Source organism: Rhodnius prolixus, unplaced genomic scaffold (genome assembly GCF_049639745.1).
Source record: "Rhodnius prolixus isolate KJV_2025 unplaced genomic scaffold, Rpr scaffold_1, whole genome shotgun sequence".
Classification (NCBI taxonomy): Eukaryota; Metazoa; Arthropoda; class Insecta; order Hemiptera; family Reduviidae; genus Rhodnius; species Rhodnius prolixus.
Genome location: NW_027411581.1, coordinates 3508576 through 3529362, shown reverse-complemented (window position 1 = coordinate 3529362; position 20787 = coordinate 3508576). Strand labels below are relative to the sequence as shown.

General features: G+C 35.2%; 1 protein-coding gene across 11 annotated transcripts in view; it reads right to left on the bottom strand.

The window, feature by feature from the left end:
• Positions 1-928: 928 nt before the first annotated feature.
• The window catches only part of raskol (Ras GTPase-activating protein raskol), a 477784-nt gene continuing 457925 nt past the window's right edge, over positions 929-20787 (bottom strand). For all 11 annotated transcript variants that reach the window (XM_074114203.1, XM_074113733.1, XM_074113779.1 and 8 more), the window contains 18 exons: positions 20605-20702; positions 16475-16569; positions 13685-13903; positions 13244-13345; positions 12583-12767; positions 12308-12474; positions 11427-11589; positions 9544-9802; positions 9243-9391; positions 8663-8829; positions 8258-8547; positions 7327-7606; positions 7105-7226; positions 6546-6738; positions 6231-6456; positions 5706-5827; positions 5447-5589; positions 929-4725 (listed from right to left, as the gene is read on the bottom strand). In XM_074114203.1, coding sequence (XP_073970304.1) covers positions 4422-4725; positions 5447-5589; positions 5706-5827; positions 6231-6456; positions 6546-6738; positions 7105-7226; positions 7327-7606; positions 8258-8547; positions 8663-8829; positions 9243-9391; positions 9544-9802; positions 11427-11589; positions 12308-12474; positions 12583-12767; positions 13244-13345; positions 13685-13903; positions 16475-16569; positions 20605-20702 — 3284 coding nt within the window. In that variant the 3' untranslated portion in view covers positions 929-4421. The remainder of the gene's footprint in view (positions 4726-5446; positions 5590-5705; positions 5828-6230; positions 6457-6545; positions 6739-7104; positions 7227-7326; positions 7607-8257; positions 8548-8662; positions 8830-9242; positions 9392-9543; positions 9803-11426; positions 11590-12307; positions 12475-12582; positions 12768-13243; positions 13346-13684; positions 13904-16474; positions 16570-20604; positions 20703-20787) is intronic.

Here is a 20787-nt window from a genome sequence, read left to right as displayed (position 1 = left end):
GATTTACTGCCTTGGCAATATTTTTAGTAGAAAGGGGATGAAAAAATACATATAAATGACCTATCGCGTGCTCTTCTTTCTCTTTGATAACAAGTTAAAAAAATTGAAATATGATCAAAAATACCAGATTTTGAAATGGCCTAGCACCTTTAATTTTGAAGATTTAGAATTGCGGTTTACCGGTTTCTTTCATTACTTTTTATTCTCTTTAAAACTATGTACATGAAAAGTGGGGGTCAACTACGAACACTCACTTTTGGTGAGGAAGCTAAAATCAAGTTACATATTCTGAAACTAGAGATGACGGGCAACAAATTTTTCCTCTACCATTTTTTGCTCAGATCAACCGTTTAAGCATGAAATGCATTTGAGCCGTCTTAAAATGAACACCCTGTATACATATAGAATATGTAGAATTGTACGAATTACAGACAAGTAAATGTGCCCTTAATTCGTACAAAAAAAAAAAAAAATAAAATAAATAAAATTAACAAAATAAAGTGTAGCCTAATGGGAATGGACCAGGTGCCAAAGAAGATAAAGAATTGGAAAATAGGCAGTCCCAAAGTCTAGGTGGGATTGAAGAGGCCATAGGAATGTGAGGTGAATGAAGATGTCCAAAGGAAGGTGGTACAAAAGCACGTAGCCGGGATGAGTGGACAGAATTCCTTCAGGAGCCAAGTCTTGAACTAGGCTGCAGCCTAGCAGGTGATTAGGTAACTAAAAACAAAATGATTAAAATCATTTTTATTTATTTATTTATATAATTCTTCCATATTTTTTTTTTTTTGTTCACAAAGATTTAAAAACTGAAATTGTGTTTTTTAAAAATTTATTTTATTTTAGTTTTCCTAAAAAATAAAACAGAGAGAGAATAAAATATACACAAAAAAAAAAATAATACTTGTATCTTCATGCAAAGACCAGGTGCTTTGGGGGGGATTTTATAATTATTAAAATATTAATTAGAAGGGAAGGCCCATCAATATACAATTAAAAATTGTGTAATTAACAATTAAAATTATCTAGATTACAAAAAAAAAAAAAACTCGAATAAGTTCTAATCTTTATTAATTACAATTTTTTTTTTGTTTTTTGTTATATAAGGAGACAATAAACATTTATTTTCATGGCAATATTATTAATTTATAATAAAGAATAATTAATTTGTACTCATTAATAATAATTTTGGAGAAGGGATGAGGCTATCGTGAAAAATTTTTACAATTCGCACAAACTCATTCAAAAAAATAATAGTTCAACAAAACAAACTAACAACTAATTTTTGTATTTATATATAATACAATATAGTATTTATTTGGGGTAGAACGAATCATTATTATTATTTTTTACATAAGATTCATATTTTTTTTAAAAAAAACAAAAAAACTTTTACACGAATCAATTAATATTAATAAAATAATTTTTTTACACGAATCAATAAAATACTACTAATCTTTGGCTTTTTCATCTAAATCAAATTATAGTTTTTTTTCTTAAATTTTACATAAATATGTTCTGTTTTTTAATTATTTTTATAAATTTTTTTTTAAAAACATGAAAAATAGAAGTGCAGCAATTTTTATAGTATAATAATATGAATAATAATAAAAAATTAACAACAAAATACACGAAAAGAAAATATTTATATTATTTTATTTATTTATAGATAATATGTACTGATATTTACAACCAAAAAACAAAATGAAGGGAACTTAACTGTGCTTTGGGGGAAAAATTATTAGTAATACTGGGGATTGTTATTCAAAATATAATTTAATCCTGGTTCACAGCCGGGATTTTTGCAAGGACGAAAAATAAAACAAGATTTTTTTTTTTTTTTTGTAGGAATAAATATTTAAAAATAATAGAATTAATTTTAACAAACTTATTTACATTTGTAAATACAAAGAAATAATTGAAAAAAAAAATATAATTTTGCTTTTTTTCAGGAGTGCCTTAAAAAGTTTTATTTTAAAAAAAATTTAACATTGTATAATAAATATTGGTTGTCGGCCACCAAGTTGTGATTCATTGATTCCCTTGTATCTTCACAGCAAATAGTATGGATCAAGATTCATCAGGATTAGTTGTAAGGAATCTTCACTCGAGCTCAGTTGAAAAATAAAATTATGGGGTACCTTATTAGACGGGATTTAGATTTTTTTCATAGATTTCACTGCAGATGTAGATGCTGCAATTTTGGAACTTAAAAAAAAAAGAAAAAAAAAAAGAAGCTTTGGGCTTGCCTTGAATTTTGGTTAGAGGTGGTCGAATAGGTGGGTCCATTATGTTTAGGATGAGAAAGAGAAAGATTGGACCGTGAAATTGGGGTTGTTAGCCTTTCCTTACAACTTGGAAGGAATGATTTTTGCACTTAAGATGATGACTTGATTCGCTGACAATGCAAGAGCATCGATGGTATGCTACAAGTCAGGTCAAACGCTTTTATATATACGTATAAAAACAAGAATACATCAAAATAAAGAGCAGTGAACCAGTCCGTCCAAAATCTGCAGCATATTTTTAGCAACTATCTTTCGATTGAAAATTAGTCATGAAAATCCTGTTGCAATGCTTAGCACATGTTCAAGATAACAATTACAAGGTGGGATGCTCGATTGTGATTCTGAGCAGGCGGATGCTTGATTGTTGATAAATAGATGGTAAGATTGAAGCACGGAAGTTGAGTTGTTTCCAGGCTAAAAAGTTTTCTTTTCTAATAATAATAAGAAAAAGTACAGAACAGGAGTTAGGAAGGTTTCGATAAATATTCTGACGACGTTTGATGGGTGGCCAGTCATCTACTTCAACAAGACGTCGTCAGCCTTGGGCATCAGCACTCTGAGATGAGGAAAGAGTTGAAGGAGGTTTGCTCTATTATTAAGAGGCAGCCTCTAACAGCCGTTCAAGGTTAAGGAAGATAAAGAAGATGACTTGGGCGCTACAACAAGACAAATCACAAAAATACTCCTTATGTCCTAGAACATGTTACAGAGTAAACTTGTCGGAAGGAGAGGGTGCCAAGACTCCGAACCATCTCTTGGATAAAAAAAAAAACAAGAAAAAACATCAGAAATGATGATCGTCTACTTTTAAAGTGAACAGAGCCCATAAATATGATTTTGTACAAGCAACTCAACTTAGGATCCATAAGTAATATTTTCCCTCAATGCTGATAATGTTCATGAAACCCAAGAATTTAGTGGGGAGGACCCCAACCATTCTTTAAAACCAATTTCATCTTCCAAGACTGCACAAAAACAGAATAAACCAGAAGCGATTCGATTTGGGCAATTAGAGAGTACAAAAAAAAATACTGTAGAATGCTCTGGCGACTGTAAACCTAGGAGTTAACAGAAAAACAAATCAGCTGTGTACAATTAATTTTTTTTTAAATCTCTTTTATATCTTAATGGTGGAACAATTTGAAATATCAAAAACTATGATGACACAAAATACTTGTAATGATTCCAAGACAGAAAATTAGAGCGAAGTAATAGTACGTCACACCTAGTCATTAAAAAACTAGTAATAATTAAAATTAAAAGCAAAACGACCAAATGACTAAAGAATTCTCTCTCGACTACAAAACACTGGGAAATTGCATTTATTAATTATTTTAAATGAAGTCATAATTTAATATTTATCTAAAACATATTGTTGTGTACGTATGGCTGACACTACACAGATTGCTAATTAATCTCTTACATCCCTGTTTAGATTTCTACAAGAAGTTAATAATTATTTATTTGTCATTTGTGTGAAAAAAAGAAAAAAAATATATATTTCAAGTTTGTGTGAAAAACTTTTTCCTAAATAATTTATCATTTTATTTAATTTTTAATAATTAAGCTCTCTAGGAATACATAATATATATACTTTTTGTGTTATTAATTTATTTTTATACTAATAAATACTCTTTATTTTATTTTATTTAAGTTTATACAGAGAAATAAAGGCAGAAAAAAGTTCAGTCTAGGTTTGCTAAGAAGAAAAAAAATGTCTTAAAAAAAAAAAAAAAAAATTAAAATAATGTTTTAGAAGGCGATTTCCTAAATCTTGGTTCTTCTTCGTATACAAGTCTAAAATGTGAAAAATCTATTTCTCTTTGGTGAAAGAAATGTTTTTTGGTTGAGTTGAATGGAGAAAGAAGATTTGAAAAGAAGAAAGTCGAATGGAAATCAAGAAAAGAATGACCATGAGGTAGAAATAATTACGAATCAAATACAAAATTTCCTTTTAAATACATATTTTGTTTAAAAATTCTTCGATTTTCGACTTTTTTTTAATGAATTTTAATTTTTTTTTTTTAATTAACTTTATTTTATTGGACTCCTCTGTTTCTCCTATCGTTTTTGTTGTTTTATTTTTCGTATTTATAATTTATTTATTTATTTTCATTTTCCCTTTATTTATTTTTAACAAGAAGAACTTTGTAATTCACTCAGATTGGCCAACACTCTTTGTTGTTGTTGTTGCTGTTGATGTTGGGTTGATTGTTGTTGCTGTGGCGCTTGTTGAGATTGTTGCTGATGTGATGGTTGTTGATTGTTGTTATTTGGCGCTGATTGATAGCGTGATAACGCAGCCAGTAGTCGATTGTTGGCCGCGTCCAGCGCTGCTATCTGATGTTCTTGTGCTTCGATTACACGCTGTTTATGTGTTAAAGTGTCCGACATTTTCCTTTGTTCACGGCGCAGTTCCTCTTCCACTGCTATTAACCTATATGATTCAACATGAAAAACAGAAAAAAAAACAAGGAAATATGTAAAAATAATGTTTTGAATTTGTTTTTTTTTACAGTGTACATAAAGAGTATCTGCTGATTCATTATTAAAGGCCTGGTGTTTGCGCGCATGGAGGCTCCCCTTATAAACTTCTCTTCCGGTAGAGCTCTAGTAGCCACAGGATAATGATGCTCTCCCATTATTGATTGCACTGACCATCACTGGGAAATCAGGCTGGGCCAATAAATATGTTTGTCGTCAGTCTTACAAAGAAACGTACCCGGTTCAATTATCAACGACCGCTATGCGTTAGGCTCCATTTACGCTGGAGAACATTCTGACGTTATATTACGTTCCCCAATTTACAGAGGAAGAGAAAGGCCACAGGTCATCTTGGTAGTTTGAGATATCCTTAGTAACAAATGAGACATTTGGCACTCATCAAAAAAAGAGAAGAGATTCCTCCTCGCCAGTCCTCCGAGGGTGGCTACAATAAACCTCTTTTGGCTGCTTACGATTACTAAATCCACAGTAGATTTTCATAAAACGGAAGTCTAGGGTTTAAGTCAACAAATCTGCTCTTAGCTTTTCGTTTGATTCTTCTGACAAGGACGTGTGCCGATGTAGACAATCAAGATACTTGCGACCGGCTGTGCCCACTAAATGACCTCTAAGCGACTTATATTAAAATAATAAATATTATAATCCGTCATTACCTTGCAATGATTCCTTTCATATTGTCCGGCTCGTCCGCTGGTGCGGAAATATTTGAAGCGCTCTCGTTTTCCAAATCAGCCTGCTCTAGTTTTATCTTCAGAACTTCGACTGAAGCCTGCAGCCTTTCAATGTCTCTTTCGTACTGGAAAAATAACCCAAAGCTAGATTGGAAAAACTCTTTTGCTCGACTTGTAGATTATTCTTTAAAAAATCCTAATACAAAATGTATAATCAGTCAAAAAGCATTCTAACAGATACCTTTCTCATAACTTGGTCGTTTCGCTTTGACCTCCTGGTACCAGGACGACAATTTTCTTCCTCTGAACTATCAGAGAGATCTCTAGTAGACTCTAATGACATCCTCCTTGGTTGCTGCATGCCTGTAACAATTTTTTTTATTTTTAAAAAATTGGATTTAACACTTTCAAAATTTCTGTTACTAAAGTTTGGGGGAAGGAGAGATGATTTGCAAGAAGAGAGGTGTCTCTCAATATGCCCCCAGACAGAGCCTCAAGTCAAGCTAAGATTACAATCTTAGCTGCAGAGCACTTCTACTTAGAATAGAGCTGATAGTAAAATCGCCAAGTCAAAAAAGGACGAAACGCCGTACATTTTGCTCGCAAACGATTTCTATTGTCTAGCGCATCAAAACTAGAGTTGTTGAAGTCTTCGTTCATCTATGCCATGGCGTTCTGCAAGGGGACTTTGTGATCCCACAAATTAGGATCAGGATTTACATTCCTTACATCAAACTTACACTGTATTCCAAAAGGTAATACTTACCAATAACATGCTGTGAATTATTATTTGTGTAATGATTGTGGGCATGCCATGGTGGGTGTGGCCTTGCAGCCGAACACTGGGGGTTCGTCCTGGGCAAGCGAGGTGCTGGCCGCCCTGCTACCAGACCGCCATTGGTTACCGCCGGACCAGTACTTCCTAACAGACTAGAACCACTTATATCGGGTTCACCGTCCGAACTAGAGGATGATCTACATCGTCGTTCCACCTAACAATCAATGAAATAAGTAATTAATAGAGCTAAAGTTTTATACACTCCTGTTACAATCTTGATTAAATACAAAAAAAAAACCTCACTCTTCTAGGACTCCTAATGTGCTGTTGATACACTGGATTTGCAAATGCTAATGGTGGAGTGCCATTGGCGTTCACGCCATTCATCAATACTGCAGCGTTATTGTTTCCATTGTTGTTGTTATTGTTATTGTTAGCTGGTGTTGTGAGATCGACTGGACTTGAACTCTGGCTGTAGGCGGCAAAACTTTGGTAACTGAAATTTTTGTTTTCATTTTAAAATATAGAAATTAATCTTAATGAAGCTTACATCTTTGAACTGAATTTTAGTTATCACCCCTAAAGTCTAGAACAATTATTACCACAAATTTGAAGTTTTTAATAGAAATTAAGAAAATTAATAGAAAATAAGCTCTAAGCGAATTCATCCATTGCGAGGAAATAAAAGGACACCAATAAAACTGAATTCGACGAGGACCTTTTATTGCTTTCGGAAATGCGTTAAAAAAAACTGTTTCCGGAAGTGAAGGATCTGAATCTCCCTTTGAACTAGGCTTAAATAAGTTTAGGATGAGCTTTGTACCTCCCCAAAAGCAAATAATACTTTTACAAAAATACATACCCTGAAGAAGCAACATTGGACAAGGTGGAAATGGACACTTGGCTTCCTTTATGTTGTGGGTCAAGTTCACAATCTGAGAGATCATCTATGTGACCATGTCCATTCATGCCGATACGACCTCTCTGTAACATAACAAATGCAGAAAGTGTTGAACTCCTCAAATTCTAGTTTCCTAGAAATAATCAGACCCACACCATCATTGACCAAAAAAAAAAAACTCACCGACACATGATGATGATGGTGATGGTGATGATGATGTTTGACTGGAGTATTGAAGGAGGTGGTTCCCTCTTCGTGACCGTTGCCAACCACGGCCGCTGCAGACAGTAAACTTGCACCCGCCGAAGCACTAGATGGCAGGTAAGCATTTCTAGGCAACGTTGAAGCCCTGCCCACCAATGGTGATTTGTTGCTTTCGGCGACCAGCTGGCACGATGCGGACGAAGTAGCTCCACAATGTGCCACCACTGTAGTACCACTGCATGCTGTTGGGTCGTTAAACCTGGTAAAAAGTTACTTTTTGCTTAAATACGCTATTATTCCAGAATTATATTCAAATTTATATTGACTTTTAGTCTGATCTGAATGGATTTATATTGGATTTGGCAGAACTCATGGACTCCTTGAGGCCACAGTACCTATTAATTCTAGTACTGCTGAACCTGAATGCTGCCACCGTTGCGTATCATTAACTGTCACGTCAGGGATGCCTTGATTTGCCGAGTTGGATTCGTTGGATAGTTAGGTGATACAGGTATTCCATGATGCAGGACGATTGGCTCTGCACAACTTTCACTTAAACATAGGCCAGGAGCAGCTCTAAACAGCTGTAGCTACCATTAGTCGTACATAGAGTGACTACGACAAACTTGAGGAATCAAGAACGAAAATCACCTCATTGGTAAATAAAAGCCTAAACTTAATTTTCTTTCCTAAAATATTTTCTTTCTTAAAGGAAGATTTCCAGGGTCGTTTAGATTTCTTCGTTAAACTTAAATTTGTTGGAAATTTCCTCCTCAGTGAGGGATTTTCCAACATGTTCTGATGGCCTGCCACTGCTCAATGACAATCAGTGTGGTCTCAAGTTCCAAGCTAAAATACAGAAACAGCACACCAAAAAATACTGCAAAAACTGACAATAAAAAAAAAGTACCTAAATATATTCCTCTGCAGAGACTGATAGTTAGCCTGATCAGCATGTGTCTGCGGTACAGACACCTGCCTCAGCAGGCTGACTGCAGAAGTACCTTGAGGCTGAGCCAGGGCGGCTCGCACCCTCTCCAAGATGCAGTGTAAGTGTTGTACATCGGCTAGCCGAGCGGCTGCCACCTTTGACACGCACTCTTGTAGTAGTGCATGCAAAATAGACAATTGTTTGCCCAGGTCAATGTATCCATCAAAGTCTGTACTTCCGTTTGGATACAATTCTTTACCAGAATGACTCTGTTATCATTAAATAAACAAAAAAAAAAAAAAAATTAGAAAAAATTATAATAATATATAAACAGATACATGATTAATAAGTAATCAATACTTGATAATAAAAATGGAAACTAACAGAAATAATATTCAAAAAATCTTTCATGGCGGGTGCCTCTCGTTCTAGAAAGTCGTTCATAAACTCCATGAAATTCTCTTTTCCTTGGAATTTGGTGAAATTGGCCAATGTTTGCAGCGTTTTGGCCACCAGAGTGAGATTACGAGCTGCTTTTTCGTTAGGGTATTCTGCAGAAGAAAAGAAAAATTTGTTATTAAATTTTTCATTTTAAATTTATAAATTATGAATTTAATGAAATCACTTTACAAATAAATAGTTCTAATGAGAAATTTATGTCATGATATGAATTTCTTGCGAAGTTTTAAGTTTACTCCATAATCAATGAGAATCTAAATTGAGTACAAATAACGACATCCAATAATGTTATTGGATATTCAGTGAACACTTAGTACAGAAGAGAAATTAAGTTCATTTCACCAGGCCAATTATAAATATAAAATGCAGATCTTTTTTACCGTCTTGAAGGCACTGTAACTCTGCACTGATCCAACAGATGTACTATTTAACAATTTCTAATCAAATTGCCTGACATTGTGAACCTAATCCACATTTTCAAAAGATGAGTTTATTAACAAATTACCATGAGTGATGTTGAAAAGACTTGGAGACAAGATGGCAGGACATAGAAATCTTAAGAATATGCAGGCGGAGATGAGGTTGTCGCTGATATCCTGTCTACCAGAAGCTGCCAATCTCTCACGCATCACGCAGAAACATTCACGCAGTTCGCTGTAACATTTGATTTTGATTTTTTGTAAATTTCAAATATAAAGATGGACGCGAGAAAAAAAAAAAAATCAAACGTAATACAATTAATAAGTTAATTTACTGCAGCTTTCTTTTTTTCTTAGTTTAGTTTGTAGACGGATCTAAGGATGTACCTAGGAAAGTTGGTATGTGAGGCCAGTATCCTGGCCCAGGTAGTCTCCACGGTGTTCCTCAGGTTAGCCTGTTGTTTAGCTAGTGTCGGCGAACCAGGCACCTTCAATGGATCCACTTCACAGTCCACGCCTGAAGTGAGCACCCCGGTCACAAGATCGCCCAGTGTTGTGTGCAGATAACGTTCGCCCGTCAATTTCAAATACGCTTCCATTGCCTTGGTTGCCAATGAATTGCCACGAAACGTTAGCCTCTCATCTTCTGTAATATTAAAAAAAAAATCTGGTTTGAACATTCTCAAGACTTTTTCCCCTCTTACACACCAAATATTTCTAAGTGACCTAATTTTCTTCTAACAATTAACATTTAATTTCGCTGAATGAAGCATAAAAAAGTTTTATAGATAACCTCAAGACCAATATTATCCGTTTATTAAACACATTTAAACCGCAATCATTTCTCTTCTATCAGTAGGCGTCACGGTAGCCGAGCGGGTAAGAGGCGAGACCTGCAAAGCTAATATGCATTGTGGTACGGGATTCGATTCCCGGTCTTGGCCTTGGATTTTATTTAATGGTTAAATGAGAAATAGTAAAGTACGTTTGCTAGTCGCCTCCGTCCACGACACCTAGTAAATGGTAGTTGGACGTTAAGCCCCGCCTGAAAAAATAGGCTATTACTTTACTTTTACTTCTCTTCTATCAGTAAGAAAAAGTAAAAAACATCTTTGATTTTGCTTGCAGTGCGGGAGAAATCACTGATGGTCTCCTGAACTCTCGAAGTTCAATAATCTTTCCCCTTCACCCCCAAAAAAAAGGTTCGAAGTAAAGTATTGATCCTTTATAAATATGATAGTTCAGATTTGAGGGATTTTGAGCTTCAACTTTCTTGCCAAATCCAAAGGTAAGTACCCAATCTTAATATATGCGATTTGTGAACTTCAGACTCTTTTTCACGCACCTTTTACAAGTTTCTATTTCACCGTTTGGAACCTCCGGGTTCCCAATATAATCCAAGGGCAAACTCAACTTCCAACACAAGGCGAGAAATAAAAATAATAATAATAAAATACCACATGCAGAATTAGTTGTAGGCTAAGAAGTTGTTACAAACTATTCGGCTAGTTGCCAACAGCCCTAAATACAGAACGAAAGGGAAAGAACGTTAAAAATAGCCACCCTTTCACTAGATAGGCGGGAGTGCGTTTGTCAATAGCATTTCCGTTTCAACTCTTGTGCCTCAACATTATATCATTAGCAGTAAGATTTTATTTTTTTCTATTACCTCCTTCCTCACTCAAAATACTCTCCTAACCTACAAACAATCTTAGGACAATATTAGTTTCATGCCAGTAAACATCCGAACAAAATTAATGTAATTTTGGTCCACATTTTCTTCAAATTTTTATTAAAATTCAATTTAATTACAGTCGCAAGACCGTGACTGTTGAGAGAAGCATTCTCTGAAAACGCCTTCTTAAATAGTTTCTCACTAATTATTGGATACCACTTCTCTGTTAAATACCTAGAAGTGACTTCATGTACGGGGATGCTTACACTACCTGTAGCATAAGTAAAACAACATTTTCAATTTCTCATTTCATCAAATAAGTATCGATTGCAAAGTGACCATTCACTAACATCGATTTTCCGATCATTACAAGCTAAAGGGAAGTCGTATAAGAGATTCTAGATCAAACGATAATTCTTGTTGTTTTTTTTGTTTTTTTTCAAACCCGAAATTTCAGGAAGATTTAGAATTCCTCCTAAAATTACCAAGAGAAGGTAATACCAATTTTCTGTAATTTTCCAGTTCACTCACAGAAAAAACCCTTCTGATTTTACCAAAGATCTGTAACATGATGGAAAAGCTAAGAAAAAGCTACCTATTCTATCGATGTCCATCATCACAATGTCGGCTAGGAAATCCTTGGCTAAACCTTCTCGCTGCATGACGTGCACCAATGCTGTTGCAATGTCTTCCTTGGCTTTAACGCCGATCACAGGCTCTAGTACTTCGCAAATAGACTTGTATTCATTCTTTAAATACTGCAAACAAACAACATACAATAATATTATTATAAATACGATAATTTTGTTAAAACAAAATCTAACGTGAACACTGACACGACTTTCTTTCACTAACGTTCCAGAATATCAAATTTTCTTCAAATTTCGAAGGTTTGAGTCCCATTTAATTCTGATCACTTTAGAAGGGATTCTATCCATAACCTTTCTCACAAAATTACAACTGATCGAAATTCCAGTAAAAAGATGTAGATTTAAGGGATTGGTAATCACTATACAGTTTGAATAACATCGTGAGGAGTTGCAAGCAGCATAGTATTGGAAGCCTGGACGGACATCTAATGATTGGCTTTTTTCTATAAGTATTGCAATGGGTACTGCAGGTAAGCCTAGTTAGAAGTTCTAACGGAGCTTCTCCTCCATCTTTACTTGGACCTTTCCAGCTGCTAGTACTAAGCTTCCGCCTAGGACACAGTAAGTTGCAGAATCAAGGCAAATCGGATGGTTATAGGCCTGCTTATTAGCACAAAGTAGATTAGTCCTAGGAAAGGATAGCCAGTCTAAATGTTGGAGAAAAAAAACACACAATGCCTTCCTAGTTTCCTCCATGAGTCCTTTTAGGTCTAATTAAACAGGAGGTGCTAGATCCCCGTGGGTACCATAATAAGACTCTCTAGCTCAAGCACAACAATCTAATTTAAAAATAAAGGATGATTAAGAAATTTTTTTTTGAGATTACCTGCAGAAATTCCTCATACACATGGACTGGTAAAATATCCACAGTTTGGAACCTGCATTTCACACGCAGCGCCGGCGAATCCTTCAGCGGTTTCTCACTAATTATTGGATACCATTTCTCTGTTAAATACCTAGAAGTGACTTCATGTACGGGGATGCTTACACTACCTGTAGCAAGTAAAACAGCAATTTCAATTGTATTTCATCAAATAAGTATCGATTGTTAAGTGACATCCAGTAATATCGATTTTCCGATCATTACAAGCTAATAATTACCGATTAAGACATTTTTATCTCTCTTCTTTTTCCGATCTGCCTCCCTGTACAAATTAATGTTGATGACGTTCACTGTGGGCAGATTGAAGAAATCGAAATGTTCTCCCCAGAAACACATCTCTCCTTTCTGCTTGCACGATGTCCTAGCGTACAGTGTTTTATCCAGACATAGTTCACAGAAATACCTTCAACAGTCAATTATAAAAATATATAATAGTGTAAACAATTTCTTTACGTTTTGACTGTTTAAAATTAAGCAATACAAGTGCCTATTTTTGCTAGGTAAGACATTTCAGTTTAAGTAGCCCAAACGGGGCTTTAATGTGGGCAACTCACAATTGTACACGCGTACTCAATTCTACGGGAGATTGGTGAAGGAGACTTCGAACATGCTAAAGCTGGCGGTGCTTCATGATTTGACCTCATTGAATGCCAAATGAAATATTTGTTTCAATAACAGTAATCAATTATGACACATATACCATAGTCCAAAAAACTATCAGACTTAAACTATAAGTTTCCAAATTTTATGTATCCCAAATCAGAAATTAAATTCCCTAATTGACTTGCCCAGTTATACTTGAATACATTACTCAGTTTCCAAATTTTAGTGAACTTCTCTAATTAATAATTACTATCACCATCAATGTAAGAGCAGTACCTTTTCTTGCTGGCTATTCCTTTGGCTTCGAGTATCCAGATTTTTAATGAATTATCAGTCCGCCTTTGAAGCTCCTGGTCAGGTTGCACTGATTTTCTAAGACTATAAACAAAACGAAATCTAAGTTAAAGAGAATCGTTAGAGCAGTTTTTACATTTGTATTTTTTTAACTCAGAAATCTGATCTAAATAGTCTACAGATTATCTCTTCTTCTGCAGTCCACCTATCTGCCTCGAGAAGACAATAATTTGTGTTATTTTAGAGACGGGGGTTTCACGCGGAGATGCCGGGATCGAACCCAGGCTAAGGGATTCTCTTTACTTAGGAACTTAAATGTCTGGGGAAGGACTGTGTTGTCTGTAACGAGGGAACATCAGTAACCCTCTGGAACAAGCTTCTTAAAACAAAATAATAAACAAATAAAAGAACATAAATACTAACCTATGCACCCATTTGTCCCGTTCTTCGTCTGATCTACAGGAAAAATACCTAGGTTGACCAGCCGGCAGTGTAACCTGGAAACAATGTTCCCGTCCTAATACTGATGGATGTAACGGTTTGATTTCAACACCTCCAGTGCTCAAATCCAGAGTCTGCATGGCGCTTTGTCCAGATAGCAAACTCTCATGTGATCTTGAGGTACGTAAACCACGAACGATTCTGTAAGTTGAATAGAAAGAAATATATGAGTTTTACTTTTCACTTAGTTTTTGCTTCTTTATCACCAAGTAGAGTTTATGAATGTATTAAATGTTTGTGGTTGTCACAAAAAAACGTTATAATAGTTGGATGGAGCAAAAAAAAAAAACGCTAAATTTTTTTGTTTACACACAGAAAACTACAATTTCTTTGACGTTTCAAGATACTAGAAGTTTAGATGAAGCACAATCATTTTACAACATACAACAAGATTTGATTTATAAAACTGGCAACATTATAAGCAGGTTTACAACACAATTCTCTGAGGAGAAGCTTTCTTTACAGAAGTTCAAGACGGCGAGACCAAGTTTTCCACTATTTCCCTCCCTTCATCACAACAATGCTTCACTTCTTTTCTTATGGACGTCACTCTTCACCGTACATTTATTAAAAAAAAACAAAAATAAATAAAAAAAGAAAATATTGCCTCACTTATCCAATCACTATTGTTACAGTTTGTTGCTAACGAAAACCAATATTCTATGTTAACTAAATATTAACCAACAAATTAGTAATAATCTGTAAATATTTTGTTGTTTTTTTTAAAGAAATTAAAAAGAAAACTAAAACCTTCTTAACTATTAAGGTTAGGAGTACATATCGGCAATGTAAACAGATCTAGCTAAACAAGTCACGTATGAAAGTGGTAACCTCCAAGCCAGCTCGCAGTTTGCCCGTTTTTTTTTTAGGTTACCGCTAGCACACATAGCGGATATGTTAATCAATTTGTGACTCACTTCAGGAATCTTGTCTGCCAGTTTTTTTTTTTCAAATTCCAAATATTGGATATAATTCTTGGCATCATGGGATGCCACAAAAAACCGAGGGTGAACACACATACATATGACTACATCTTACCACAGTTTTCGAAACTTATATTTTTTTTAGTACTTAGAATTAGTAATGCAGTAGGAAGAAATTTAATGCTAAAGCTCACCTATATTTTAAAATTAGTATAACCTAAAAAGAATTAAAGCTTGAACTAAACATACATATGTATACGTAGAGAAAATTTCGGAAAACTTGGAAAAGCCAAACAGTATAGAAGAGCTTCCCACACGGAAATTGTTTATTAAATCTGATACTCATAGTTGTTACAGAAGTTTTATAACTAGAAATATTACTGAAACGACACTTTAGGGGGATAACAACTTTTAAAGAAGTCAATAGGAACCATTTTCGATAAACAAAACCAGAATAAATCGATCCTGATCGATCAAAGATATTGATTTGCTGTTAAATCTAAAATATTGCTACTTAGTTAATTCCTATTAATACTGTGCAATGAAATGGTACTATTGCAAGGACATCAAATCTATTTTATTACTAGCAAAAATGCTAGTTGTAGTTACATCATCTGCTTAACACAAGGAAAAAAAACTGATTTACTGTTGATAGTGCTGATTAAGCGATTATTAAATAAAGCTAATTTTTCTTTTTGTATTTTTTTTTTGTCTCAGCATTCCATTTTTTAATGGTTCACAAATACTCAGCTTGCACCAAGGAAAAGAATTTTCCTTGCAAAAATGATTGCTCTTAAAGTGTAGATCAGGGTAATCTCCAAAAACTGTTCATGGAAAACGATTGGGCAAAGTTTTGAGGAAATCTCTTTCAGTGAGCAGTGGAACATTTCAGAATAATTTTCTTCGAAGTGGAAAATATAGTTACCCTTGTAACTCTCGATAACGTGGACCCCCTCCCAGAAGGGACCTACGTTTCAAATCTAACGTGTGCAGTGTGGATAGCAAGTTTAGAGAAATTAATTGGAACCTTTTCGAGAAAAATCGAACTTAAAAGAAGAATCGAACTTAGTTAATAGTTTTTCTTAGAAGGAAAGACCATGTCCCAAATAATAACAAAATTATGGGGGACACAAGAATCCTCTGAAAAACGTACGAATCACTTAATTCACTACTAAATTTCTTGTGACAGATACACAAGAAATGGGAACAGGTAAATTATCTTAGAAACAACAGTACTGTCTCTGTTCACCAGAGTTCACTACTAGACTTTGTTGTTGTTTTTTCACTTTGTGTTCTTATAACCTCTCTTTACTGTAGACGAAAAGAGTTCATTACTATTGTTGTAGATTAGTTACGCGGCCAAATTCCCGGAAGTAGCGGTGACAGTTATCTAGCGTGACTGGCCGGACTAGGGAAACTCAAGTCTTTGTGTACATTTTGTGAAAACAGTTTAATTAGTTTTGACTAGTTCATCGTTTTATTCTGCTGTGACTACTCGCAAGACTATTGCTTACCACTCGAGGTTCTATAGTTTTCGATCTATTTATGAGTAATTAGAACAGGAAGTATAAAAAAAACGAAGTCGGCATTTTCAGAGGAAATCTTAAAATACTGGAAAATATTGTAACTACAACAGTTCACCTCACTGACACATTTTGATCAAAACCTTAGCGCCCTATATCAAAATAAAATGGTACAGGGAGGGCACTGGTTATCCCAACAGGTTATCCCAGATTAGCCGGACAAATTCTGATCTCCATAAACTTTCCTCATTAAAAAAACCACTTACCCGTCGGAATCCGGTGGCCTTTTCCGTTCAAGTTTCGTCACACTTTTAGTTCTCTTCAAGGGATTTGCTCTGAAAGATCTTTTTGAAAAGAAGTTCTGAAACAAAAAAACAATTTAAAGTAATTATTTATTTATTTGAAAAAAATAAAATCACATCAGTTTTGTCCATGTCGGAAGCAGTCTGCTTTGGAACGCCCCCTTTTTGAGAAAGCACAGCTGCATGTACTCTCTGGAATGAAATCTAGTAACTTTCAGGGGCATTTCCAACTTGGAGAAAGCCAGATGTTAAACGGAGACTTTTCGGGGAGGTCGAAGAAGCACAGGTGTGCTGTGGTGTGCAGCTAGAAATCTCAGTATGAAATGGGCGTGTACATTATAAAAGGTGAAGCTGCCAGCTGCCCAGAGGTCTGGCTCACAGCGTCACGAAGGCGCCGCGCATGGTGCGCTCTTCTGATGGAGTACGCAGCAATTGCGAGTCAATGGTACCATAACTACGGCACTGTTTCCTCGCTGAACCTGGGCTTTGTCAGCCTCCAATTCTCCCGTTAATGGCTCCATGTTATTTTTTGGCTTTTCTGGCAAGCTGAAAATTGCTCTAAAGTCGATTAGAGATTATATATCGCAGACCAAACATCCGCCATCTCGAATGAGTGTTCCGGCGCTGCCTTAAAGGACTATTTAGAGGATTTTAGGGTGCGATTCTTGTAGAAAACAAATGTTATTTTTAATAAGTAATGGTCTGAATACTTTTCCAACAAACCTTTTATTTAACATATAGTTTCCCATTCAATGTTCTGTATAGATAAACAATTTAAAAATAGTTCAATAATGTAACGAAGTGACAGTGCAAGGATGGGTGCACTCATCAGTGGTTCTGTTAGAAAAAGTAAAGGTTACATGTGAGAGGTTATAAGACTGTTGGATGTTTTAGTAAAGAGAGTTTAAGTGACGTCTATTTATCACTGCCTTCTTCTTGAATAAGTTCAGGTTATGTGGGAATATATTTGATTTTACACATAATAAAAACTCTTAAATCAAAATGGTTTTCCTTCTAAAGCCCAATTGATTAGAATTAAATGTAGTGCAAGAATTTCAAGTTTTAAAAATTATCGCTAAGCAAGAAGTGTGGATCTCTTTTAACTTTAGTACAGTGTCTATCCAGATCTTAGAGGACTTCCGGTTCTATATGAAAATCTTGTAATGCGAATGTATTTTAAGAAGGAATTTCCGGTACATCACGTATTTTTTAAAAGTTCATTAGTCTTAGAGAATTTTGTAATTTAAGGCAAACAAATTTAAAAAAAAAATAAAAGTCGTGTCCACATTCTATTTCAAAATGACACTTCGGATGATTTTGAAACTTTGAAACTTGTTCACAATAAATTCTAGAATAAAAACGGATAATGAAAGCGAAACGAGACTTAAAATCACGTTTATCACTTGACTAAAAACTGCAACAGACATTCTGGGACTTTGTCCGGTCAAATTAACATGACAAGAATACTGTTGTGTTGAGTCATTAAAAGTGATGGTGAAAGAAAACAAGGGAAAGTGTTGGTTTGTTAGAGGCATGTAACTTTTCCGCCGAGAAGATTTATAATAAGATTTCCCTGGGTTATGCTCTGAGGCATTTTCTTAGTTTGCTTTTTGCTTCAAGCCCCTCCCGCTTACCAAAAGCAGTTTTCACGGTTAGTGTCTAAAATTAGATCAATCTTTAATAACCCCCTCGTAGCCATAAAACTAATAGTTAATAGCTACAATTTAGAGACCATATAAACAATAAAACTATAAAAATAAAATAAACTATAAAAAATATACACAAATGAGGGAATGAGGTAACGTGTTGTTCATTAAATATTCCAAGGGTACACCTGTTTGTACATCTGTTCAACATCACCAAGATCGAAGATGCAAAATGGCGAAAGAATAAAACGAGCCAATCTGCTGTGAATACACACATGCGAGACTTCCTTTGCATTTTACGCAGTTCAAATTTTCTTGGAAAATTAGAGTTTGTACCAGAAACTTGACTGATCACTTCCGTAAACATGTTACGTTAAGTGTTATTTTAGAAAAATACATTTAAATTTTGAAGATGGATGTTGGGTTGGCCTGAAACGTTGAAGAAATTAAGGGTTTTAGACTGATGACGGCTGTCAAAGAATTTAAACAATCAATGCGTTTATATTTATTATCCAAAAGTTGGGTATAAATTTCAAGGTTACGCTTTATCGTGCAGTTTTTTGACGATCAGCCCTTGTACGACTGTCTACTTCCGGACAGTTTCTAAAACATTCACATACGAGCAGTGTACACAGGAACAATTTATAAAAGCCACTTTTCCGTTTTGAGGAGATCGTAAAATGATGATTTCCGGTGTAAACTCTGCCAAAAAAAGGAATCGATCGTAAAACTTCCTGTTACAAAGGAGGGGTTTAAAAGAAGGAAAAATAAAAACATTGATTGCAGTAATTCCTCTCTTCTAGGGGGAAGAGAACAAGCCGCATCCAATTTCAGAAGTTGTTTTTCAACACAAATTTGGGGCACACCCTCCAGTAATCTGAAGTTTTAATTTCTATCATTAAATCGTGCTTTTTTTTTTTTCTTTTGGGAGGGGCCGTGAAAAAAAATATAGGTGGCAGTGGTGCAGCGAAGTAAACTGTTTTTTTTAGTTTAAACTGGTCATGATGGTGTATAAACACGTCCCCCACATATGAGGAGGATGTAGCGAAGTTATTGGACTTATCCCAGGAAGTGAATACACACTGTGGACGAACTGACGCTTTACACAGAGGAGGTGGTGGGGGGCAAGGAGAAAGGGTGTGAAAGCGGTCGGTTTGTCTGTAGCTCACTGGTTAACATGCACGTGCATTTCTAAAACATGTAATTAGTGCATTCCTCTATCTGTAGCCATCTTTCTTTTTTTACACAACATTAACTACACAAGTTATCTGTTAATAGGGAAATATTTAATGAAATCTACTATAATTTTCTACTAATATAATTTCTATAGAAAGAGGATACTTGTAGAAGGGGAGTGAAATAAAGCCCTAGTCCAGGAATGGCGAACCTTTTTGAGACGTGGGTCAAATTTTGTTCATTTTTTTTAGTACTAGCTCTTGGGTCACTAATGCCCATTTGCGCAAGAGTTAAGTTTAAAAATTTTAAACTGAATATTTTCAAAACTAAACATCTTTAAAATTCAGTTGGCTTAACGGGTAAAACGGGACGAAACAAGTGCTATGGAAGTCTCTTTTTACAAACATAACTGAACAAAACCTTACAAAAGTGTGTTTTATCTGAAGAAAAATCTAAATATGGTTATTTGCTTTGGGTTGTCGATTTTTTTTTTAACAAACAAAATGTGGGTAAAATTATACATTTTATTTGATATTTTGTTAACACTTTTGCTTTATTTCAAATACTACAAAAGCATTTGTCGTCATTTGCGTTTTAGAACTGTAATGATCAAACTAAAGGTTTTATAGATGGCATTTAAATTGCTTTTGTGTCAATGCGTGATTGAAAAAATACAGATAGAATATAAATTATCCACACAATTAGAAAATCTAAATCAACCCGCGTAAACAAACAAATGGTAGCTTAGCAATTGTGGGTCAGTGAAAAGCTTGCGCGAGTGTCTGACCCGCGGGTCATAGGTTTGCCATCACTGCCCTAGGCTGTCCACATCCTCTCTAGGCTCATACAGCTAGCCTAGCTAGCTCCCAAAAATAGCAGCACCCAAGACGAGCTCTTGGACAAGAATCTAGACCCAAACTAGAGCCATCCGAAGATTTACACTATTTCCAAACCAAACCGAACGATAACCTAAACTTGGGTAGATGAAATTTAAAGAGATGCCATGGGAGGATATAAGGCCAGATCTCAGGTACAGCAAGTAGGAAGCTGTAGGATACTGTCAGTTTGTGTGTTCTAAAGGATATCCTGGAACTGGAGTGAACTTGTTGGGGAATATCCTGGCAAAAGAGAGAGAGTTCAAGGGATGTGAGTCAGAAGCACTTCTGGTTGAGTGATAATGATCAAGGAAACTGGAAGATTTCTAGATACACACCCCCATCATTTTGGATAATCCAAATTAAAATAATAGTAATTAAATGTTTTCCAACTTACCACAATCCTGGAAGGTGTAAGCTCCAAAGTCCGATTACCGCCGAGCACTGGAGTCGCTGGAGCACTGCCACGTCGGCACGCCTTTTCATACGATGTATCTGCACATACGTATACACGGAGATCAATTAGTTGAATGAGTTCTCTTTCTTTTTCAATTCATTTGGTTTTGTTTACATTGATATG